The 26,181-nt window shown below is 36.2% G+C and overlaps 1 protein-coding gene across 3 annotated transcripts in view; it reads right to left on the minus strand.

The window, feature by feature from the left end:
* Nucleotides 1–4,383: 4,383 nt before the first annotated feature.
* Nucleotides 4,384–26,181, minus strand: part of LOC108317475 (fibroblast activation protein alpha) — a 95,297-nt gene continuing 73,499 nt past the window's right edge. For all 3 annotated transcript variants that reach the window (XM_017547989.2, XM_037745649.1, XM_017547982.2), the window contains 9 exons: nt 22,936–23,034; nt 22,383–22,452; nt 21,459–21,653; nt 16,712–16,766; nt 8,525–8,624; nt 7,411–7,475; nt 6,836–6,908; nt 6,498–6,571; nt 4,384–4,779 (listed from right to left, as the gene is read on the minus strand). In XM_017547989.2, coding sequence (XP_017403478.1) covers nt 4,678–4,779; nt 6,498–6,571; nt 6,836–6,908; nt 7,411–7,475; nt 8,525–8,624; nt 16,712–16,766; nt 21,459–21,653; nt 22,383–22,452; nt 22,936–23,034 — 833 coding nt within the window. In that variant the 3' untranslated portion in view covers nt 4,384–4,677. The remainder of the gene's footprint in view (nt 4,780–6,497; nt 6,572–6,835; nt 6,909–7,410; nt 7,476–8,524; nt 8,625–16,711; nt 16,767–21,458; nt 21,654–22,382; nt 22,453–22,935; nt 23,035–26,181) is intronic.

Raw genomic sequence — 26,181 nt, forward strand, 5'->3', positions numbered from 1 at the left:
TGTTTTAAAACAACAATCAATTCCATGGGGGTAACAACTATTATTACTTCAATTTCACATATAAGAAAACTGAAACAGAAAGAACGTATGAAAATTTGTCAATGTTGCATAGCTTATATATCACTGAACTGGGATTCAAACCAGGTAGATTCACTTTAGCCTCCATTCCCTTACCCACTACAGTGCTGCCCCTAAAATGAGCTGTGGTAAACATGCTCTGTTTACAAAATTGACAAGTGAGCTATGTTGTATTTCATTTGAAAGAAAGAAATTTATAACATTGAAAAATGCTGCTTTAATCTTCTGAAGGAAATTAGAGAACAGCATTGTTTCCTGTGGATGTACAAAGCACTTGTATATTTTAAAGCATCATCACTTTTTAATGATCATTTCTCAAAGTTGGAAATTTCGTGTAGTACCAGTGGGATATAAGGAAATTTTATCACATATCTAAAATGTTCTGTTGTGTTCATAGATATCTAAAACGGTGTTTCAATAACAAGCCTAATTTTGCAAATGGATAGTAGTTTTTAAACATACAAGTCACTTTTTAATATTCTACTGTTTCATTATGACACTTACTTCAAATATTCACCTTCTGTAGCAGTGAGAACAATTCCCGGCCATAAAAATAATGGCTGTCAAAGATGTTCCTATCTTTGCTTGTCAACAAACAGTAAATATAAAAGAAGGAAGATGAGTTGTCAAGCCATTGTGGCATGACCCTACCTTGACTGCACAAGGTACAATCTTATTCACACAATACTGGTTCTCTATAACCACAGAGCAAAGGATGGAATGCTATCCCAATGAGTACCTGTTAAAACATATACTGTCAATACAATGTTTTAAGTATGTAATAAATGGAGTATTAATTAGAAACCAATGGAATAAAAGCAGACCGCTCTAGCTTGCCAAAGATGTTACCTGTGTGTCAAAAGAAGTGTATTTATGACCAGCATGTTAGTATTGCATGACAGTAATCTGAGCAGGTGGTCATTCGAGGTTTATGCTAGAAGCCGGATCGTTTTCCCCATGAATATCTTGGTAAGGTCTGAGCTTATTTCTCCCTGAATTAAAAATTATTCCACTTCAAATTGCCAACGTACCTGTCCATAACGCCAAGGAAGTGTTTTAGCAGTTCTCTTTCACAGGCTGAGAATGATTTACTGCGTTCAGAATTTTTCAATCTGTTTTATTGGATAAACTCAAAATATCTGCTTTATTGGATAAATTCAAAATCTCTGTTAGGTGCCTTCTTTCTTCTTTACAAACAGCATAATTGAAAGCATTGTTTTGGTAGAATCTTCTCAGAAGACCACATTATCACCATTTAAATTAGCCCCAATTCATTTTACATTTGCTTATTTTACTGTTAACTTTCCCAGAACTATTTTTTTTTTCACAATTAGAACATCTGAATTTTAATTACATTACCATCAAGAAGCTCATTAAAGTCACTTAATTGGCAACATTTCCAAAAAAACCTTAGCTGGGTTTAATATATTTTAAAGAGTTACTGTCAAAGTATAATTTCACCATTACAAACAGCTTGGCAACAACATTTGCATAAAGATCTGTCAGTTTCTGAAAAATGCTCAAATGTTGGGAAAATCAGATTCGTTAAGTCGCCTTTACTGAAACAGTCTAGAAATGGAGAAGTTGTCATATATATTCATCTTTGTAACCCCTGCAGTACCCAGAATACTACTACGCACAGCATAAGTATTCAATAAATGTTTCCTTAAGGAACTAAATAACACATTTCATAAATAAGCGTAGATTAAAAAAAAACATTAAAAACTCCAATAAAAGTTCTCTCATTTGTGTTACATTTAACCAAATACTCATTTGCTTGCTGCTTTTTTTTTCTTACTTACTCTAAGAAATATTAGATGGTCATCTAGAATTTTGAAACCTTTAAAAATAGCTCTCAGGCCAGTCTTGTGGGACTAATTTGAAATAATTTTTAGAAATTAATTGTTTTATGGCTTCCCCCTTACACTAGATTTTTTTTTTTAATCAGGGAGTTACCTACAGTACCTAAAATAGTAGCTTGCAATTTCAGTCACTGAATGAATGAATGAATGAATGAAAATCTCATTTGTCATATGTGAAGGATGATTATACTTTGCAGCTTTGATTAGGTTATTGGGAGTCCCCCTTTCCCATGTCTCATATCCAAGAATAAAATGTGGTAAATTGTTATTATTATACTTTAGCTTCTTACAGATAGAAGAGGCAAGATATTTTTTAAATTTTTCTTTTAGTTTGATATTTTCTACTTAAAATGCCTCCTTTTTGTACTTCATGTACCTTTTATCTTCCTAGCTAAAATAAGAATCTAATAAAGCTGTATGAAAATGTGAACACTTAAAAAACTGCCACACAAGTTGCTGCCTTGATCTCACTACATCCTTAAAGTCTTGCACAGTGTTTGATATACAATCCGACTCAGTAAATGTTTGTTGGATAAATGAATGAATAAATAACTGAAAATATATGGAGAGTTTTGAGGAAGACCTAGGCGATTCTACCTGAGGCGATCAGGGAAGGTTTCATCAACAGTAATACAGAAAACCTGAATCTTCCATGAATACAAAGGCATTCATTCATTCAACTATTAGTGAGTTTCTGTGATATGACACATTCTAAGACAAAGGCAGTGAAGATTTCTCTCTAGGGTACCACTGTTCAGCAGTACTTTCTGTGATAATGAAAATGTTCTACATCAACATTGTCCAATATGGTGCTAACCATGTGGCTACAGAGTAGGGAAATGCGGCAAGTGTGACTAAAAAGCTTTATCTAATTTTAATCTAAGGGTCTACAGAAGCTGGTGTCAGGGGAAGGGTTTGGAAAACATGCATGGGGATAGACTGTCAAGGGCTCTCTGTGTCATGCTGATTTTGAGTGTTGTTTTGTAGACAATGGAGAATCATTGAAGGGTTCTAAGTGGGAAAATGACACTATTAGTTTTGTCTCAGCAGTTGCCTCTGTGGCAGTGGGAACAAAGGCTGAAGACCACTTACTGCACACTGATATTAGAATCCAGTTTTGCAACTGTCACAAAGGCAGAAAATCAGTTGGAGAAATAGCATTTTTCTTCTTCCTATTTGTAATGACCCTGTGGTCTCCCTAGATAGAGTATTAGAAAATGACTGATTATTAATCTCTTCCTAGATGGAGAGAATGAATAATGAGAAAAGCTCTTGGGCTTGCTTCAGATGCTGCTCTGTGTAGAACACAGAGAGAAGATGGTAGCTTCCTTTGATCCACAGGGCATTAGTCATTGCATAAAGGAGGAGAAGAGGAGCTATGGCCAGTCCTGAATCTGGGGAGTTTTTATCCAGAATTCCTGACCACCACAAAACATACCTTCCTGATGTGTGAGGTGGAGCTATGTGGCCTGATTTAGGGGAAATGGTTTCAGAAAGCAGAAGTAGAAAGAACACTGGATTGGGAAAAGTCAGAAAACTCTAGCGAAGACTGCATGTCTGCTCTTTGTGGCCTTCCTGCTGTAATATTCCAGGCCAGGATTTGTTTTTTCTGGCTACAAAGCATGAGAGGATTTAATCTGCAACTGGAAAGAAAGTATTAGGCAAGGGATGGGGAGAAATTACCCAGGGCAATCTAGTGCTAGGGATTACACAATGAAGAGTCCCTTAGACAGCAGCATGGTGGATACTTCCAACATTCACTCAAGAAATATCTTCTGGTGACCTGATACGGATCTTTTATTCTAAGGCAATCACTGAGATGGCAGGTCCCCAGTACTTTCTAATTGAAGGTGATAATAACTAGCAATGCATTACTTTGAGACTGTAGGCATTACAGCAATTTTTTTCCAATATGAACTTTATAATGTAGAACTAAAACCCCAGAAAAACCTCATAGATATAAAATTTTTCTTTCTAGCTATTGATGTCCATTTTATTTACTTATTTATTTATTTTTGTTTGGTTTGGTTATAGGTTAGCTATCTGAAAGCAGTTACCATTACTAGCTCTAAAAATGGATTCAAAATAGGAACACTTCCAAATTAGAAGCATTTTTTAAAAGGAGCCTGAATTCAAAAGTCTGACTTTATCTTTATCGAAGGCTTTTGGCAATGTTGAAGAAATCTTCTGGGAGAAATGTAATAAACATTTCTTGGAGGGACAGCATAGAGTACAAACATCTCAAACGTGATTCACTTACATTTTCTGAACAATGCTTTTGCCTACTCTGAGCTATTGGTTCCAGTATTTGGAGTTCTCATGACAGAAAACCAAGACCACTTCCAGATTCTTCTCCTCCATGACCACCCTAATATTATCTATGCACTTGCTTCTTCCTGTGATAGAACCTGGAACCTGAAATCAATGAATACAGACAACACAATAGCACTTGAACTTTTGACTTTACTACTTTTCCTCAAACAAACAGGTGATAAAACACTGTGTTCAAAGAAAAATGCATGACTCCCTTTCGTCTTCTTTCACAGAGTACCAGAAAATGTAATCAATACTTAGCTTGAACTTCTGAGTCCTCATCATTTTTCTTTTACCAGCCTTTAGAACAATATTCGTTTGTTAATGCCAGCATTTTACAACATAAAAAATAAAACAAGCAAACGGTCTGAAGCATTTATATAAAGTTTTCAGATTCTGATACAGGCTTGCATCTGCATCGTTTTTAGTCCAACAAAGAGAAACACTGCTTTAGGAAGTGGGTCATGTGGGTGTATAAGTGGTTCGTGGACTGGCCGGATAACCCGTGGTTCTGGTCAGAGTACCACTGAAACACAAAGAAAGAAGATTGTTTTATTCCTGTAGCCACAAAATGCAATTAGCTTGGACTTTTTTTGTGCTCTCAAGACCTGATAATATTTCTATTATGGGGAAATTCTATCTAAGAACACTCCAATAAATAAAATAGCTTACATGTAAATATTTACAGCAGGAAGATTTAAAGAGCTTTCATTAACCTCCACTACTGTTTCACACGATTTAAACATATTTTAAATCTCAGTGGCTGAGCCCTCAAAGCATCCAGCATCCTGGCGGATCAGGATCAGGAATTAGAGTTTGCAGAAGTGATGCACTGGGTTTGTTACTTTGCTTCTTTGGAGCATGTTTTCTCATTTGAAAAAACAAAGGGGTTGGATTTGATTTTCCCTGAGAATCCTTGTAGCTCAAAAATTCCATGAGGCTTTCAGCCTGTGAATCTAATTCCTCCCTGTTGCAGAAAATCCACAATATAATGTATTCATATATAACCATAAATACCCTTTATAGGAGTTAAAAATAGCATTAAAAAAGTAAAAGATAGTATTATAATTTATTGTTGGAGAGATGCCACTAAGATTATTGCTTTCACTGAATAAAGGTAGCAGTGGTCATGATGTAATAACATATATTTACTAAGTTGAATTTACTTTGGGGATCACAATTAAAAAAGGTCAGAGAAAGCTCATCTCACTCTGTACATTTTTAAAAAATTGATATATAATAGTTGTAGATCTTTTAGGGGTACAGGGATATTTTGATGGCTGAATCAATGTGTAATGATCAAATCAAAATAACTGAAATATCCATCACCTCAAACATCTTTCCTTTATGTTGGGAAAATTGTAATTCTTCTCTTCTAACTACTTTGAATTATATAATCAGTTATCATTGACCATAATTTCCCACTGAACTTATTTTTTCCTATCTAACTGTGTTTTTGTACCCCTTAACCAACTTCTTATACCCCCTCCCCATTTTCTTCCCAGCCAGTAAATTTTTTTGAACAAATCTTGAAAAGATGGGGGTCTCCTTTTCGGGGTTCTTGTTCACCATAAGCAATTGAGGGAGCATTTGTGAGAGGAAAAGGTAGCTACCGAGAATCTCCTCACCCCCCGCCCACTGGCTTTGGCTTTTACCTTATTTTCTTTTCTGGTTCCATTTCTCATTTCTCATGCAACCTGGATTTTACATTTGGCTCATTCATTCATTCACTTAGTAAGAAGCTGAGCATCTGTGATAGGCCAGGTGTATGCCAGTGGATGAGAATACATAGGTGAAAAGTTCTCTAACCCCCAATAGAGCCATATGATTTCAGGGAGCCTTAGAGGGTTGTGATGACATTCTGGAACTGCTTCTTACTGAACAAACAGAATCTTCTAGCTGCATAAAGATGCTCAGGTTTTGCAGGGACTCTAAGCATGTAGCTACACTTATGTACACAGGATTTCAGAACTACTGGATGTTTGACCTAGAAGATCACTTAATCTTGTGAACTCCTTTATTTTATATGACTCAACTGGGAACATGAGAGGTGATGTGGTTTGTCTCGGGTCCTTCAGGAGTTAAAAAAAAGATCCCAGATTCATTTGAGAATGTTCTGCCTACCCTATCCTGCAGCCTCTTTGTCAGATTTTACTTTAAAAGTTAAAAAACATAAAAATATGAACCCCTCCTTTTAGTTTGAGGGTCTAAGGCCATGAACATGAGTAAAACAAAATTATGTACCATTGCTTGGAAATCCACTTGTGCATTAACCAGAGCTTTAGCAATCTGTGCTGAGTTTTGAAAGTGCACATTATCTGCAACAAAGAGAGAGAGAGTTAAAGTGCTGCTAAATACCAGAAAGCATAGAGTGACAATATACTGCCTGGAAATGAACACCAACGATTATCTAGTCATGCATTTGACATTGTCAGCAGTGAGTAATCACACTCAGATATGGAAATGTCCCTGACTCCTAGGTACTGACCCTGAGCACAGGCATAGGAGGATGCTGAATGTTTCTTAAACAAAGTGATGCTGGCTCAGTATTTTTATGTGTAAGAGTCTTGCTTAAACCTCACCATCTGCTGTTCCGTGGATGAGAAGATAGTCTACATTTCTGAAATATTCTGCTCTTGCCATCACAGTTGAATTCTGGAAAAGAGAAAAAAATTAACATTTTAGTTGCTGCAAGTTCTAATAGAGAACTAGCTAAATCATTGTGCAATGGACTTAGCACCAATACTGAAATTATGTATTGCTTTGGTTGATAAATATTTAAGAGTCAGAGCAACACATTTTCATCATCATTTGCATTACTTCCATCTGATTCTTAGTTTGAAAAACTGAAAGTTTATGTGTCATATGTTACATATGAGTGAGACCTTAGGCATAAATGATGCCCGCTCAAGCTGTGTAGGGGTTGGGGGTGGGGAGGAAGATTGGGAAAAGAGAGGTTAGGGAAGGGGAGGATGGGAAAAGAAAGAACAGAATCCAAAAGGAGTAAAATCCTTTCTAGTAATGTGTTTTGCAATTAACAAAAGATTGTATTTGTTTGGGGACCCAGAATTAAAACTGTAAACTCTGAACTACTGCTTTAAAATTATTTAACCTATTGGAAATTAATTAATAACCAAAATAAAATGGCAACACTTACTTTATAGTGCTTAAGATTATCATCCTTTGTTGGGAGACCCATGAATCTCTCTGTGTAGATAGACGCTGTAAAATACATAAGAATACATTGTTTGCATGTGATGCATGTCATTTCATTAACCAACAAGATCTTCCAGTTTAATAACTGTTTCTCCATTTTCCCATCTTGAGCTCTTGAGGTATATTCTTGCTTTACTTTGCTATAATGATTGGCCTCAAAGAATATGTGTCATCTCTGCAATTTGCCTCAACGTCGTTAGAGAAGTACGAAGGAAGAGATTATGGAAACAGGAGCATCTAAACATTTTCTTTCTATGACTAGTCTTAATATTTTTCATTCCTACTCTATATGGGCAAATGCTGAAGTAGGAATGACCTGTAGAATGGTCTCAATATATTTTAAAGAAAATCACAAAACCAGCCACCTTTAAGACTTTTACTGATATTTCACCTGAGATGAAAATATGTTCCCCAGATCCATTCCCCCTACACACACACATAGATGCACACACTTTTTTTCTTAATCAAGATCCCCTACAAGTCACAATTGCTTTATTTCTACCCCAATACGGAGGAGAGAATCTGATGAAGCTAATTTTTGTCTAATTATTAGAGTTCTTTCCAAATAATCATCCTGCATTTATGTAATGATAAAAATAGGCACACACAGGAGTATTTCTCCAGTAAAGTTTTTGTGACTTCGATTTCTAGAGCAATGGAGCTGGCAATTGCTAACTGTGGCACGGAGGTGAATTGCTTGGCCTCTGGCCTGACCGTACAGAAGATGTGCTTAAAAGCCAATTATGCTGTAGCTGTGTGCCTGCAAAAACAGAGTTAGCTCTGATTTTAAAGACTTGGTTCGGCAGGGAGTCAAGGTTTCTGGGAGAAAATAACATATAGTGAATTATGAAAGAGGCTTTCCCCACTCTTGAGATTTCTTTGATTGTTACAACATGTTTATAATGAATGATATAAACAACTTTGTTTATAGATTATGTTTTCCCCAGTGATGTTGGGGTGAATTTTACTGCATAATCCATTTTCCTAGCAACATCAAATATAGAGTAATTATGTGTTAAATGCTTTCACAGTAATATTTATGAATGTTTCCATACCGTAATATTCCCAGCTGGAGACTGGAGCCACTGCTATCCCACATTTGAAAAGACCAGTTCCAGATGCAAGGGCCAGTGATGAAATGTATCCTCCATAGGACTGTAGAGACATTGTTATGAATCAGACCCAGATTTACTTTCATAAGCTTTCCTCCATATGTTTATAGAAACTCTACTTACAATCCAGACTGAAGGGAGCTGGAGAATATGGCTAGGGGTGAATTAAATGTCTATCTTGCATCCTCGGCAGCAAGCTCCAGAGAAATGACCAGACACATTGGTCATTTCATTCCTAATATATTAGAAATGCTTGGTGTGCTGATCAGAACAGACTCTCTTAAAACATGGTAGAAGCAGTTTAAGAGATAGATAGAATTGCAATTTCCTTTTGAAAAAAAAAATTATCCTTTTTTCTTTATATCTTTCCAACTAGGACCTTGCTGGAACAAAAACTGGATTTTACTTGAAAGAAATGCAGGGAAAAAAAATTTCCAAAATTCAAATGTAAGATATGTCCTCACAGTTTGCAAAAGTCCTGTGAAGCAGAACATGTATCTATGTATTTACTTATTTATTTTCACAACAGAATACCAAAGGATGGCCATGAGAACTTTTTGGATAATTTAAGACATGGCCATTGTTTGTGTATGATGTACTGGTACATATTCTGCTTTAAGGATTTCTGACATAGCAGCTCAAAGAAGGAAAAGTCATCGGTGTCTTTAAAAACGTTATATTTCTTCCGGCAAATTTAAGGAAAAGGAAATAAATACAAAACAGGATGCAAATTGCAGAGTCAGGAGTAGGTTTAGCTCTCATAGATTTCCTTCTCCAAGGAATAAAGAGGTGATTCAGAAATGGGATCCTGTTAACAGAAAGAGATCTCTGCCCATGTCACTTGGAAATTTGAACGTTTTCTTAAATATGAAGAAATGAACAGGGCATCCAAATAAGGTTGCATTGCCTCGTGAGAAGCAAATTTGGTCTGTACAAACACGCTGTAAGAGAGGTGCTTCTCCTGGGAACGTGGACTAAGCAGTTGTCTGGGACATGGACCAAAAAAAATGTGTGCACTAGATTAGGAAGTGATTCTCAGTGTTTATTCTTGCCCTGATGCAAGAACGTCTCTAAAAATCATAAGGGGACAGCGTGACTCTCCAACTAAAGCCATACCTTGTTTTAAGGACCTATGACCATAGATTTCTGGGAGTCACCTCCCTCAGATCAGGACAGATCATATCTTCTTTCCAGAGAAAGTCACTCTTTAGAGAGGGAGAATGAGTGAGAGAGAGAGAGAGAGGTAGATAGACATGGTGCTGGTAATAGGTCAGTGGTAGGGGTCTATTTTTAATTCGGGAAACTCATGGAATGGGAGAATCAGCTAAACAATCTTGCTGAATCTAACAGTTAAATGAAGAATTCTCAAACTAATTTACGGTTTTATATTTCTAGCTCTGGGGAATTTTATTGAAGACCTTTAGCTATAAAACACAGAATAAAAGAGGGGGCTCCGATTGTACCATGGACTCTTTGTTATACTTGGAGGAGAACTGAACCATGTTTTAATAGGGGAAAAGTATATTTTAAAAACAGAAGATACACTTTGGGTTTGAAAATCCTTCTTGCAAGTGAAAATTCTCTGTCTGGTTTAAACTTTCACTTATAATTTAAAAAATGACTTGTTTTGATTAGCAGGTTTGCAGCAACTTCTGCTGAAATGGAAGGGCTTTCCTTCCTTCTTAATTTCAAGTTCAAGTGAGAGCAGAATAACCCTGAGACCTTTAGAAAAAAAATTATTATTGTTTGTGGTTTTATTGGCAAAGTGTGTTTACTACAAATAAAAATACCGGGTCCTGCTTCTCCTTTCCTTTATCCCAGAGCAGGAAATAAAGTGAGACTTGAGATTAAAAGACTTTGCATATCGTGAAAAGGTTTTTGAACATTTCTGTTGAAAATCTTAGGAATTATTAATCTGTATCTATTCAGTGATTAGGTGATATGCTGTATTTAAATAAACTTTTCCTGTTTTCAGAATGAATACAAATTTTCTGTGGGAATTTGTAAGAGCAAAAGCAATAGTATCAGCAGCACAACAAAAGAAGGTGTACTTTAAATTCTCGGGCAGCTTGGAAAAGCTATTCCTATTGTAGAAATGAAGAGGGGGAAAAGAGAAAACCCGAGTTGACTTTTTCCTGCCCCCCCTCCATGAGTGGGGCTCCCAGGCAGAGTGGGTGGCTGTTGCAAGAAAAGAACCCACAGAGCAGATTGGCCATGAGAATTCTGGAATTTTGTCCTTTGCACTTAGACGCCTTGCCATTTTGTTTAAATGAAGGATATCTTTAAAAACATTCTTAGAAGGGCACAGGATTTTGAAGGAGGGTTTACGAAACACTCTTATTTGAGGCATAATGCACACTGGAACATTTTACCTATAGGCAATAATAATAACTAGCTAACATTTATGTGGTCAGGGTTATTGCAATGGCCTTTGTGGTCTCACACAATCTGTCTCCCTTCTCCCACCTCATTTCTCCCCTTCCTTTCTCTTCCCCTTGTTCACTGGCTTTCTTGATGTTCTTTGAACTCTCCAAACATGATCTGGCCTCAGGACGTTTGCAAATGCTGTGAACTTCTGCCTGGAATGCTCTTTCCGCAGACATTGTCATACCTCACTTCCTCTCCTCTTCAAATGTCACCTCAAATGAGCCTTCTTTGCTGTTCTGATTTAAAATCGTACCAACCTGCACCACTCCTCTTTTTGTTTTGTCTTTTTCCACAGTGCTTAACGTCATTTAACATTTTACTATGTTTTACTAATTTATCTTGTTTATTGTCGTCCTCCCCAACCATTCCCAACTCCTTTAAGTGTAGATATTTTTTCTGTCTTGTCAACGAATGTATGCCTATCACTGAAAATAAGGCCTGAGACACATAGGAATGGAATAAATATTTGCTGAGTATGTGACTTTGCTATTACTTTACCTAATCCTCACAGTGTCTTGGTGAGGAAATTATTGCTGCATTTCACAATGAGGAAACTGAGGCTCAGAGTAAACTTATAGCGGCTATGGAGTCAGTAAGCAGCAGAGCTGGGACTGAAACCCAGGATACTTGACTCAGTAACCCGGGCCCCTTCCTCTGTATCCCTATACTTAGGGCAACCTCTTTTGGGGAAACTATAAGTTTAGAGTCTAATATAGTCTCATTAGAGGTGCATTTGTCCTACTTTTACATCGTTGATCACACATAGCAATTCAAATTACTTATAATTAGTCACTGGGAGAGAAAGGAACTAAGATTAAATCATGAACTAATGCTTATTCAACACCACCTGGCTAGGCCTATATTAACAAAGCGAAGCCCAGAAATGAGGCTGTTATTCTAATAATTTAGGCAAAACCCTCGCTACTCTTCAATTGTCAGAATAATTGTGCTGAGTTTTCTTTGCATATCAGGGTTTTGCAACTCTGACACTATTGACAATTTGGGATGGATAATTCTTTGTTATGGGGGTTGCCCTGTGTATTATGGGATGTTTAACAGCATCCCTGGCCCCTACTCACTTGATGCCAGTAGCACTCCCCCAGTGTGACAATTAAAAATGCCTCCAGACATTGTCAAATGTCCCAAGGAGCAAAATCACCCTGGTTAACAATCACTGTTATAAACAAATACCTCTTAGGCACTGTGGTGGGCATGTAGTGAATATTTATCAAGCAGCTAAAACCAGGGTTAGTGGGCTTTGTTTTTTGTGAGCCAGAAAATGAAAGGAGAAGATAAAAGGGTTTCTTCTCCATTTCTTGAACTCAACGACGGAGGGTAATGTGGGATTTGGAGATTATTGACCAATTGACTCCAAAAAATTTTGTCTGGTTGGGTATGATGTATTTCCCTGACCACTATACTAAGAGTTCATGGAAACACATATATTTTTCTCTAATATGAAACACAATAAGAGCTAAGTAAACCTCATGGTAATTTTCAATGTCTTTCTCTTTTCCATCTCCAATTTGCCAGAGGTCCCTGCTTATTACATTGTATAAGAGCACACAGAGCTATGACCTCTTTTAACTGCTACTTCCCTGCCTAAATTCAGGCCTTTTATATCCGTTCCCAGTATTACTGCTCTCCTAGCCCCTTGTCCCATCCTCTCCCCACATGTCAGATTATCCTCCACTTTGCAGCCAAGATTATCTTTTTAAGACACCAAAACCATGCCCTATTGACGTCAAAAGCACCTTACAAAGGGGTGTCCATAGAAAACATTGCCAATATGTGTTCTGGGATGGTGGGGGAATAACGAATTGGGGAATCGAATACTTTTTGGTAATACTGTGTTAAACAAAACTTGACAGTTTTATCAGTCTTTGTAGAGCCTATATTCACTATTACATAGAATTTGTGATTTGCCAAATTATTAGACCTTAGAACATTTTCCTGGTACTAGTGGGACATATTTGAGGGGAGACATGGATTTATAGGATTAAAGTCAGTTTAAACAGCATCATAGATGCGTGGTATGGCCAAGCATTGTGCTAAACAAACACAATTCTAGCTTTGTGCTCAGAAACAAAGCTAAAATGAGGCACAGTGCATTCCTTTGATGAACGTATCTTCTTATGGGAGAAACTAACTAGACAGATGAAGATCAAACATGATAATTACTATAAGAGAAATGCAAAGAGCTACTGGAGCACAAAGGAAATAATATCTGTGTTGACTCTTAAAGAGCAAGTGTGAGTTATCCATTTGAAAGTGAGGAAGAGGTGGGGAATGGAAGAATAGAATGGACATTGAAGATGTGAGAAACAACATGTACAGAACATGGGAACACGGAGGCATGGATATAATTTAAATTGCTCAAGGCACAGGGAGAAGTGGCAAGAAATGAGGGTGGAAAACTAAGCTGGAGTCAGATTGCCAAGGGCTTTGCATGCCAAGAAAGGTGTCTGGGCTTTATGTTGCAGGCAATGCAGAGTCCTATATAATACATAAGCAGAAAAGCCACACAGTAAAAATTGTTTTGGAATGATAACTTCATTAACCACATTGGACCTTGTGAGACCAAAGCAGGAGGATAGTTAAGAAGCAATTAGAATAGTTAAAAGATGCCACCCAACCTGTCCTCCACGGACCCAATCATCAGCATTACCTGTGGTCTTGTTGGAAATGAAGACTCTTGGGCCCCACCCCAGAAGCACAGACTCAGAATCTCTGGTGTCTTAACAAGCTCTCCAGGTGATGCTTGTGGAAGCTAAAGTTTGAGAATTTCTGGCTTAAATTATAAATGAAGGAACTCAAACTAAGGCAGTGTCAGTAGCAATGAGAACAGACTTTGAGGTTTAAGGGTAGAATTGACAGAACTTACTAATCAATGGAATTTTGAAATCAGGGACAGGATAGGTTGAAAACAGCTCTCAGCTTTCTAGTTTGGGTGAATAAGTGTGTGGAGAAGCCTTAATAAAGATTAAGGCTTGTTTTAATATAGATTTTTAACAAGTTCACCTTAGGTGTAAGCTAAGTTTGAGGCCCACGTGAGACGTGGGAGAGATGACCAAAAGGCATTTGAAAGATGGAGCACGGAAGAGTGTGCTGGTGGCAGTGATCTGGAAGTCATCACCATCTTTGATGCCACAAAGGTTTGCTGAAGGAAGGGAAGACTAATGACGGTCAAGGCGAGCTCCAGACCCAGAAAAACACCAATATTATAAATAATAAATGGAGGCCTGGTATGGTAGCTCATGCCTATAATCCAGTACTTTGGGAGGCTGAGGTGGGTGGATTGCTTGAGCGTAGGAGTTTGAGACCGGCCTGGGCAACATGGCAAAACCCTGTCTTGAAAACAAAAGAAGAAATATTAGCAGGGCTTGGTGGCATGTGCCTGTAATCCCAGATACTTGGGAGGCTGAGGCAGGAAAATTGCTTGAACCTGGGAGGTGGAGGTTGCAGTGAGCCACATTGTGCCACTGCACTCTAGCCTGGGGGACAGAAGGAGATTCCGCCAAAAAANAAAAAAAAAAAAAAAAAAAAAAAGAAAGAAAAAGAAAAAAAAAGTATAATGATCACAGAGTCACAGAAGAATGAAGAGAAAGATGTCACAGCCATGCACAAAGCCCCTCCCCTTTAGGTGGACTAAAAGCCTGTCTATTATCTGTATACCTGTCTTTCTATTATCTGTATACTTACTTATTCAGACTCATTTCCTATACTTTCTTCAAGATACGTTAGAGTTTTCAAGTTTCAGGCATCCCTGGCCAGCTCAGTCTCCCTGTGTGCACCATGCTCTTTAACTCAGGTCCTGGGCAATGTGGTTTTCCCTCTGCCTGGAATGCTCTGTTCCTCAGCTATCTTCACCAATCTCAAATGCTAACTTATTTTGGAATCCTCCCTTAGCTCCACAGCCATAATTATCCACTCTTGTCCCCCTGTACACTACAGCAAGTTGCATCTCTCTTAACACTTGGAACATTGCTGAGCCATTGCTTATTTTGTTGTCTGTTCCCCTACAAGAGGTCTAGGGCTATGACTTACCCATCTTTTCATCCCCTAAGGAACCTAGTACAAGACCTTGTAGAAAATGTACTATGTGGATGAAAGAATGAACAAGTCAGTGATTAGACAGATGGATTCATAAACATGTTAAACCTGAAGAACTGATTTAAAAACCCAGTATAGTATTAAGGTCTTTATCTACATACCGGTTCCTTCTGCTCAGATGCTATATCACGTGGCAGCCCATTTCTTAGTTTCTTTCCTCAAATTTGCTCTCAGAGTTAACCTCACAGTTATCACCATGTTGGAAAGTAAGCAATTGAGGGGTGGGGGTTCTAATGTACTATTTCAGTTGCATTTGTCCAACTAGATGTGGTGTGAATCTATTATTGAAGAATTTCAGGCTGATAGGGATATATTTTTGGGTGATGAGTGGGTTTTTAGAAAATCATCCCACGTAGATGGTTTTCTACCAAACTAATACCTAGAATGCTATAAATAAAATGAAAAGTTCTACTTTATGGTTATTTCAAAGCCTGCAGTAAAAGCAAAGTCCAACTCTAAGAGAAATGTTAATGATTATATGTATATGTTCAACTTAAAATTAGAGTCTTTCAAGGATTTGTTTTAGAAAATTTTATAAAAATGGATGATAGGGAAGGTATTCTCTGAAATATTTCACTTAAAAATATTTCATTTATTTCTACTCATTTGAATTTTATTCTGTTTAGATATTTAACATTTGATAGTTTTAAGAAGGACCAAATGGCTTGAAGTAACAACTTTCTTAAAATTCCTAACAGCTCTTCATCTGGACACTGAGCTGAGCGGAGCTGAATACTGCAGATTCCCTTCAATATTGGGTTTCATTCCCTTCTTCTCCTGGTGCAGGCCGCTCTCAGAGAAAACAGCCAAGAAAAACAACCCAGGCACAAATGGCTGCAAATTGACTTGCAAATGTACAAATTCAGACCAAAAAGTGAAACAGGAAATCTTCTTTGAAGAGTAATTATCATAATTTATAATGGGCAAATCTAAACTCTTTCCAGTATTTCTCTAAACTTTCCAGTGACTTCATTGCCCCTAACTGATAAGTTTTACCACTTCCTTTAAATGTGTATTTTCAAAATATGCACCGCTCCTCAAATGTGAGAAGTTTTCTCCATGGCCTATAATTAGGAAACTAGATAGTACTTCTCTCCAGTTAGACAAACGAACATTCCGTCTAGTAAAATAATTTGATTGCCAAATAAAAAGAAGCAAAATCAAACAGCTAAGATATGACTCCTAGGCTAGGTAGGAAGGAATATCCTGAAAGTTCCTGTGATTTCAAGTTGTAGCTCAGATTTTTGTAAAAGAATAAGAGATACATATTTAACTCTAAAATAACAAAGGAATTTAAACCTCTGATGGATATGGTTCCGTTCAGTATGCTATAATCTAGTAACAAAGGCTTAAGTAAAAATATGTCAATTATGAGTTAACTTACTGTACAGGGAAGAAAAGATTGAAAAAAAGAAACAAACACTTAAAACCACCACTTTGAAGCCCAGATTATCCAAATTGACTGTTTCCATTGACAGATTAAATTATGTTGCAACATTAACATTTCATGAGAAACCTTCTAAACGAACACTTCAGAAAATGATGATTGCTGAACTGGATAACAGGCATAAAAAACATAAAACAACTCACCCAGCCCCATATGGCTATCCTTTTTTCATCAATGAAACCCATTTCTATGAATTTTCTAAAGTAAAAGAAACAAATTTTTAGAATGTTAAGTGTGTACACATGACATTTACTTCATTACACAAACATACTTAATCCAAAAATTTAATAGAAATGCTGCATTTTCTTTGTTTAAACACATGCATAATAAGGCTGCATTTACAAATAATTAAAATAATATTATCATGTTTTCTGCAAAGAGATAAAAGGATCCTCTTAGACTCTATTGTACAGTTATTGAGTGGTAAACTCAGAGCTGTAAGGCCTTGTATCCCAATTGTGGGAGGGAACCTGAGACTCATAGAAGCCAAGATACCAGTTCATAGTAACACAGGAAGTAGCAGTACCATTGAGCAGAATCGAATTTCCAAATTCCCAGCTAGTGGAAAGAAGGAGTTTATTCTTGCTGCTTTAAATTGCATTAATTTCTTATCACCTTGCTTGTTTAGTTGTTAATGATAATCACCATTTTATTTTGAGTGACATTTGAGAGAAATATACAACCCTCTTCCATTTTGTACTTAGGCATCCTCAATTCATCATATATGGGGCAATTACATGTATCTTTTAAAATACGGAAATAATCCCTTTTCAGCTCCATCGTAGAAGAGCCTCCATTTGAAAACTATTTTGAAAATAAATGTTTCCCTAGGAGCAAGAGGCTATGCTGAAGGACAACCTTTAAAAAGTCATGGGAAACCCTCAAAATTGAAGGTTTCAAGCTAATTTCTATCCTATTCCCCTGAGGGCTGGTGTTCTAGAGCAATTGTGATTTATCTGGGGATTGGTTTCATAAAAACTACAGAAAATTTCAGAGAAATAGAAGCCGGAATAGAATGTAGCAAACTGGATCAGCCATTACAGAAGCCATTGTATACAACAGTAACAGGAAGGAGGGGAGGAGACCAAAGGGAGACACACAGTCCCAGAAAAACACCACATTCTTGTTCCATTCAATTACTGTTAATGACCTTTCTCATCAGTTCTTCTCTGGAAGTAGAACTGAGTGATTTTCATTACTTGAATAATGTAGTTTCTTAAAGGGATTTCACAGCAACCATTTCACTCTTGCATTGATTCAACATGCACGTTTCCGATGCATAGAGGAGTTGGGCAAATGCCCGGGACAAACAGATGGGAAGAGGCCCCGTTAGTCACAGCTTACCCGACACTGATTCTGAAGGACACTGAGGAGTCTACAGAGAAGAAATGCAGTAGCAAACGGAAAGTTGCTACCTGTGTGGATGCTGCTCATGGTATAGCAGAGAAAATGTGTAGCAAATTGTGGCACTTGAGCAATTCTTGCACAAACTTCAAAAACCAAATGAAAGAAGAGAAGGTTCACTTTCTTGTTAAAAAAATAATCTTGCTACTAGTGCTTGAAGACAGTTCTAAGCCATAAAATCAATCGTGATTTTATGATTTCCCAGAAGCTAGCAATCATCAGGGGTAAAAAGCAAATAACAGGTGATACATGGGAACAGGAAACTCTTAACAGCTCTCTTCCTAGGTTTATTCTGAAAGGATGACATTTACAGGAAATGATAGTGCAGTAGTTAACATGGAAATGAAACATTAACACTGAATGTGGCAGGGCTAGGTTAAAGGTTAGCTAGATAAGCTCAGCACTTCGAGACCAAGGAGGCACTATAAAATTCACCTTCAAATTCTGAAGAGTTTCCCAGAGTGTTGTAAATACTGTTGATAATGCGGTTATATCAACAAAATGTCAGTAATAAATAAAAAGGATGTTTTTCTAATTTTGGAGGCTGGATTGAACTTTGTAATATTTCTCTCATAAAAATGGCCTGAAGCAAAGGTAAACTTGGAATCCTAGTGATCAATTATTATCCTATTTTTGAAATATTCTTATTGATACCATCTATAAAAGCATGATAGAATATTTCATCTCATATAATTCTTCCCCACCACTAACCCTCCAGTTATATAAAATTTTAAAGTTGTGGGAATATTAAAAAATGCCAAATATACTCCAAATGAGCAAAGTTGCCCTTATAACCACCAGCGTTTTAAGGGTCTCACGTATGTACCATTTGGAGAGAAGCCTAAGAAAGCAGGTTTCAGTCTCCTTTGTTTGTGGCTTCACAAGCAACTCTTCTGAAGTATTTTCTTTCATATAGACAAAAGTTATAAGATAACATAACTTCTTTTTTCCCCTACTTTGCTTTGCTTAAATCTATTTGTTGGCCTTGAGTAGTATTTACTGTTGTTTCCAAATATGTACGTACAATTTTCTTTTGGTATATCAAAACCTTAGCCAGATTGCATTTTATAAAAGATTCAGGGGACAAATTTTATTCTCTGAGAGGAAATTTGGGTAGAAGTATTATAATCTCAATTCCCCAGGTCAGGTACTCGTTGTCTGATTCCTAAAACACTTCCTTAGGAGGTATATTGATTAATTCCCAGGACTATCATTCTAAGTCTATCCTGTTTAGCTTTTGTTTTCTCAAAGCATTGGATCATAAGGTTTCCTTTTCACTGTTGCATAAGAATGATTTCAAGCAAAAACCAAGGCCAGCTCATCATCTGTCATCACTATTGTTGTTTATAGACTTTGCATGGGACCACACAGTGCCCATGTTCTCTGGGGTGTTTAATAAGAGTTTGATCTAACAACAATGTTTTCAGAGTGTAGGTGGCTTATTCACTTTTATCAGATTATAAGCACTCTGAAAACAGAGATTATAAATTGCACAATTTTATAAAGGGTGTACTGCAATGGCATATATTAATACTAATATTAGATATGTTGTTGAATGGCTGAGTAAACGGGTGAAGATATGTTTTCCCTACAGCAGGAAGACTTTCTTCAAATTGCATCCTAAAAATGGCTCAGAGAAAGTAAAGGTATCTGATTACCATCTCTAGTCCATCTTCAGTTCTAAATGCCAAGACAAACTAGCATTGCTGTGAAAATCAGTAGAAGCTAGAGTTTACAGCTTTGTGTCCTGTATGTTGAACATCATGGCTCAGGTTTAATATTTCATTTCAGCCAAGCAAAATATTGAGAAGGTATTTCTTCTTAGGTTCAAATGGTGCATTTGTGGTGGTAAACAAATGCATAAAAATATAATGATATATTTTGTTGTTACTAGTAGGTTTTGATGAGGATGATGATGAAGACAATGATTTTTTAACCAATGCCAAAAGAAACCATTTTTTAGTTTTTTCAACTTTGGAAAAGATCTCATTAAATTACCAATGAGGCATAATTGTCATTTCTGTTTTCATATACTTCCAGGATTACATGTCATTGATGTTTATTGTGTGGTTTAAATGCAAATAGATGTGAGGCATGGTGCTAAAAAAAGTCCCTCATGGAATTAGGCTATAATTCTGAGAATTGTGTTAATATTCTCATTAAGACACACAACAGCCTTTATATGAGAAACTGATATCTCAATGAGGTTTTGCTATGAATTATCTTCTTCAAACAAGTTAATAGTTGAAAGGCCAAAAGTCTAAATCCATAAGAAAGAGGGAGATTCCAGAAATTGAGTTATAGCTACAGATTTTAGTATTAGTAACCTACTTACTGATTTGTCATACTGTACTCAGATAGACTTTATTTTTTATTAAACTTTTTGTGTGCTCATAGCGTGAAAGAAACACTTGAAAATGTATGAATTATGGATACCTTTATATTTTTAAAGACAATTATTTGTGAGTCTGATCTCTTCTGCTTGGATTAGAGACAAAAATATAGAAAAGTGTTGTCTAGGCCTGGCTCCTGGTTGTTAAATATAATCTTAGTTCTGCATGTTGTAGTGAAATAATTATTAGTGACATTAAGGAGATAAAAAAATGTACTAAAGAAATTTCCAAATTGCTGTGTGCCTGTGAAACAGTGTTTGACCTTTAGCTCTGCACATGCATGTATATTCATGACTAGAGAGTGCAATTAGCCTATCTTTTAGATTTATGAACTATTATTCTCTAGCTTCACCTACTCATAACATAATAACAGAAACCCAACAACTATAGAGACATTGCAAGAAATATTTGCACTGTGTTTCTAAAGAAGTCACAATTTTGATACCTATATAGTCCTGTTTCAGAAAAAAATGATTGAACCATAAACCACGTTTGAAAATATAGTTGCGAAGAAGAAATCAGATTATGAATCTGTCTGTCCCCTAAATGTTTTCATAATATGATTTCTGTTGCGTAAAATGACTAAGATTTGTCAAATGAAAATAGGCAAACACGTTTATGCTGCCATGGCTGACTGATAGCTAGTTTAACCACAAATGAATGCCTAACATCTTAAAGTCTGCAGTGGTGATAAAATCTGGAGCTGTTTCTAAACTTATGAGGTAGAATCCACAATGCTTGAACAAATTCAGATATTTGTTTTCCTGAAGATCATCATTAGAGTTAAAATTTTTCTATCAATTGTTAAGTAATGGAACTAAATTAAAATATATTAGAATGAATGATAACACATCAAAAGAGGTTGTTATTTAGCACTTGAAATCATTTTTCTACACATTTATTAGCTCTCTTCCATGAATACTTTTATTCCATATTTGGCAAAAATACCCCTTTAAGATTAGTGATAGTTTTAGACCAAGTTAGAAAAAGAGAGAGAGAAAAAAGAATGAAGTCATTAAGAATGGAGAAACACAATAGTGATTGCATGACTTTTGTTGAATGTTGACATCTGCTTGAATGAGAAGGTGCTCACCTGACAGCTGTAATCTGGTCTTCAACTTCATAAACACCCAGCTTTCGATACACTGCATACAGAAATTTGTCACCTTGGAAAGCTGTTCCTCGACCATCCACCAAGGCAATGACCATCCCTTCCTTACTTGCAAGATAAGATATCCAATTAACAGCAAATACAGACCTTACACTCTGACTGCAGGGACCACCATACCTAAAGGAAAAAAAAAATCTTTGATTCTTTTATAAAACTAAATTTCCCATCCTTGTCAAGCATTGCTTCTAGTAATTCCCAGTACAATTATGTGATAAAATAACAATGGCGTTAGAACTGGCTCAAAATCAAGAGGAGTCCAGGCTTTTCCCAGAGGTTTGCTACAAGGAAGTTGTTTTGGGACACAGCCTCTCCTATTCCCCAAAACGGATACATCTAGGGTTGGCATTTCAAGGAATATGTGTGGGTTTTTCGTCATTTCTGCCACCTGCCACTTGCTAAAAGCAGACATAAGATATACTAAAAAAAATGCTTGGTGTTTTAAGCAAATTGTGTGTAGGTCAGCACTGATTTTGGGTGTGATTCCACTAAATGTATTCTATTCCTTTATTTCATTTCTAACTCAATTACATAAGACGTGAAGATGATTTACAATATTTTTTTGGCTGCAATGTCTCTATTTCAAAGGTATTCTGACACATTCGGCAAATTGCCATACAAAGGAAATTTGACACAGCAAATGCAAGCAAGTCCAGCTAAAATCTCAAAACTTCCTCAATCTATTTTAAATAGCCATATTTTATTTACTCTGATTAGTTGAGGAATATACAAAAACAGCATCAATAGGAACTGTTACCAAGGAGAATGGTTCATTCTATTTCATAAATGCGTATTTCATCTAACATATTTTCAGTAAATAGTTTTTACACCAAAGAAAATATTACATACACTTGAATTAGCAAGGGATACTTCTTTGATCTGTCAAATTGAGGAGGAAGAATCATCTTGTACCATAAAGCTTTGAGGAAAAAAAAAAGGAGAAAAATCTATATTCCACAGTACTCATAGCATCATTTATTGTCTTTAATAACAATATATACCATAAAATCAATTTACAACTACTGAATTGTTAAGAATTGAGGATATATTTAAAAGTAACTTTCATTAAATTTTTGTGTTTAATGTATAAATGACTAGAAATCTTGAATTACTGTTTGTTCTAGAAAGACACACTTTAAAATTAAAATTAGATAAGTTCTTTTTAAAAAATGTCAATGTGGAAAGGAAGCTATTGAAAAGGTATAAGATCAACCATATTCACAAATGTATTAAAGATATTTAATAAAACTAAATATTGTTAGAATAAGATTATTTTAAATGAAATCCTGTAAGATTAATAGATCACAGAATTTGCACTCTAATGTTTACCCTATACTTTTTTAAAAGCAAGAAAATTGCTCAGCTTCATATCTATAAATGAAAAGTTTTTAAAAGATCTTACTAATTTCATCTACTTCAAGCTTCTTAATTTCCTCTTTAGGCAGCTGGATATTTTTCAGAGCATCTTCCAATTCCTTGTTTTCTTCCAGGATTTTAATTTCTGAAAAAAGTTAAATGTTCATTTTTAATCAATAGTATTTCCATGAACAATTTTTTCCTTAAAATTCCTTTGACTTCAATATGGGTGAAACTGAAACTGTGAAATGCTTGCTTAAGAAGTTTCATATTGACAAATGTATTTATAATCCAGGCTTTAGAGCAGATACAAGCTTGTGAAGGACATCATATTTTAATCACTATCTCCTTATTTAATCCTAATGGCATCAAAACACATTTTGAGCAAAATCACAGGAGCAACAATGTTTATTCAACCATGTTTTTCCATCTAAAACTGTTTTGTTTTTAAGTTTAAAGCCATGACCTAAGTAGGTGACATTTCTTTTGTCATATACTAAAAAAAAATGTAGTGGAAATATAATCCAGATTCCTAAGTCTTCAAATTTAAAATAATTAATTGTGTAATTACAAAATTTGTTTTTTAATTTTCAATGTATAAAGTTGAATATTATCTCTGTGATTTTTGAAATGTTTTTTTCTTATCCTTTTCCTGTTGCACTTGATTAATATAGGATATTCTCCCTTTTTTGGAAATTGAATTACTGTGTATGCTATTCTTTCAAATCCTTTCTCTCAAGATAGTTATATATCTGAGTAAGGCAACAATACATATATACACACAATATGCTCTTTCTCTGTCTTAAACCTTTAAAAATCTAAAAACTACTATTTATGCTTGAACACAGTTGTATTTCACACCTTAATATTTGAAAAGGAACAAATCCATTGATCTTCTGAATCTGTAGATTGGTAATAGATGCAAATAGGTTTCTAGCAATAGAGGGTTTTTATAGACTTTATTTTGAACCTGGGATTGACATCAGCATCTTCTCTAGAAAAGTTAATCTTTCAAATAGGTGAAGTTCTAGCTTTATCTTTTAAAAGAGGGGCTGGATGACTTGTGAGATATGTTTATTGCTGCAAAAGATGTCCATGGATTTCTTGTTTTTATGCCTTTTTGAAAGAGTGGTCTCTGAAGAGAGGGAACTGGAGGAGTGCTTGTAACTATACTAAATTTGCCAAACCACTTCTCTTGTAACTCTCAGTTTTCATATACTCATGGCATTTTGCTCCAACATGTTATATTTAATCTTAGCACAAGTATAGATGTTTTGGGTATGATTTGTATAAGATACATAATGAATTTCACATTAACTTTGGGTAATCCATCAGGGAAGAGATACTTATGACACCTTAAAAATTAAAACCAAAAAAGTAAAATGAATACATAATTCTAAGTACAGTAGAGCCAACCCCTTCATTCTTGCGTGTATTCTGTGTGTGGAGCTGCCATGGATAAAGAGACTCCTGTGTGGACCAAGCACACATGGTGGCTGTTTGATTGACTGATTACTATTTGCATTATTTTACCACAAGCACTAGAAGTAGGAGACAATATCTGGGTGTTGTCATGTTCTTATGGCTTTGACTCCTTCTCCATTCTGTTCTTAGCTGTTGAACTGTTCTGATACATGACTTAATGAAATGCCAAATTTAATCTAAATGCTTTTATGGTTCAGAGTTGCATTTTTATGGATAGTGAGTGGGCAATTTTTTCATCTTTTGGAGCACAAACACTCTCACAGGGCTGTGGGGGAAGTGAGAGGTGGCAGCTGGCTTCTCAATAAGGCTGTGCGTTAAAAACCTATAACCTAGCAAGGGGAGTACAGGTCAAACTGTACCTTTTACTCTTTCACCCATCACTGTATACTCAGTACCCTGCACACACAGTACCTAGTATCTGGCATGAAGTATATGCTCCATATGTATTTGTAGACTCTTCATTGTAATAAAATTGAGTTGTCAGAATGATGGATCTTATACTTGATTTCTTTTTGAATCGTTTTACTATCCTATATTGTTCATTAATTAAATTATGTAAAGAATCCATGGAAAGGCTGATTAATAGGGGCATGTCATGAATTGGTTAATTTTAATGAGCATTTTCTGTGCCCAAAGCAACTAACCTTTAACTAGGCCCTCCCTGTCAATTCCAGCTCTTCTGGATTCCCATAGAATCTGGTTCAAGTATTACTTGCTATTTTCAGATAACCTTCCCCCTCTTTGCAGGGAAAATAAAACCATTTCATTATGTTCCAACTTTCATACAACTATACTAACAATTTCTTTATTCTCTCCCATCCCATCACAAGATGTTAATCTCCTCACCTCTCTGTGAATTGCATCCTCTCTCAACTTCTTAGGAACCTCCCTCCTCTAAGTTTTCAATCCATTTTTTTCTCCTGATTTCCTCTATCAACATTTACTCATACTCAAATGTTTATCCTCTTTCAAAAACAGAATTAAACCTACAACAATCTTTTACAGCTTCCATCCCACCAATCCCCTCTTCTCATCACAGACCAACTGGAAATACTGCCTTTTTTAAACTTACTTATGCAGACCTAATTTTGCTTTAATCTGGCTTCCACCTCCACTGCTCCACTGAAACGGCTCAGACCAAGCTAATGTCAATCTCCCTCTTGCTGAGTCCATTAATTTAGAGCAAGTCTTCCTTCACTCTCTGCAGCATCTGACACAGCTGCTTATTTCCTCCTCCTTGAGCTCTTCTCCTCCCCTGCTTTCCACAATACCATACTCTCAAGTTTATCCCTCTCCTTCTGTTCCCTCTTGGTCTCCTCTCCAGGCTCATTTTTCTCCTTCCATTTCTCCAGTGTTGATGTTCCATACAGTTGTGTTGTAGGCTCACTCTCTACTAACTCTGTCCACTCTTGTTTTGTCCATTCAGGATATGAGTATCATTCACTTCTAAGGCCTTAGTAACCATGTGCTCCATAAACTAATGATTTTCATCATTATCTCAGTCCAAACTGATCTTCTGGCATCCAGATGCAAAATGATGTCACTACAGAGCAGCTCCATTTAGATATCCCATCGGCCTCTCAAACTCAACATTGAAAACAAAATTCATCATCATCCCAAAGGCTGGTCTCCACAATGAGTCCTCTATTTCAATAAAAAAACATTAATATCAAGCCAGTTATCCAAACAGCATCAACACCTATGCCATATTCATGAGTTTCAGGTTTGTGGTAGCTATCATTAGGAAACATTTCCTAACCCCTCAACTCAGATGAGCTGCTCTTCCTTTGTGCTTCCAGGCTTTCTG

This window comes from Cebus imitator, unplaced genomic scaffold (genome assembly GCF_001604975.1).
Source record: "Cebus imitator isolate Cc_AM_T3 unplaced genomic scaffold, Cebus_imitator-1.0 Scaffold10, whole genome shotgun sequence".
In the NCBI taxonomy this organism is placed as follows: Eukaryota; Metazoa; Chordata; class Mammalia; order Primates; family Cebidae; genus Cebus; species Cebus imitator.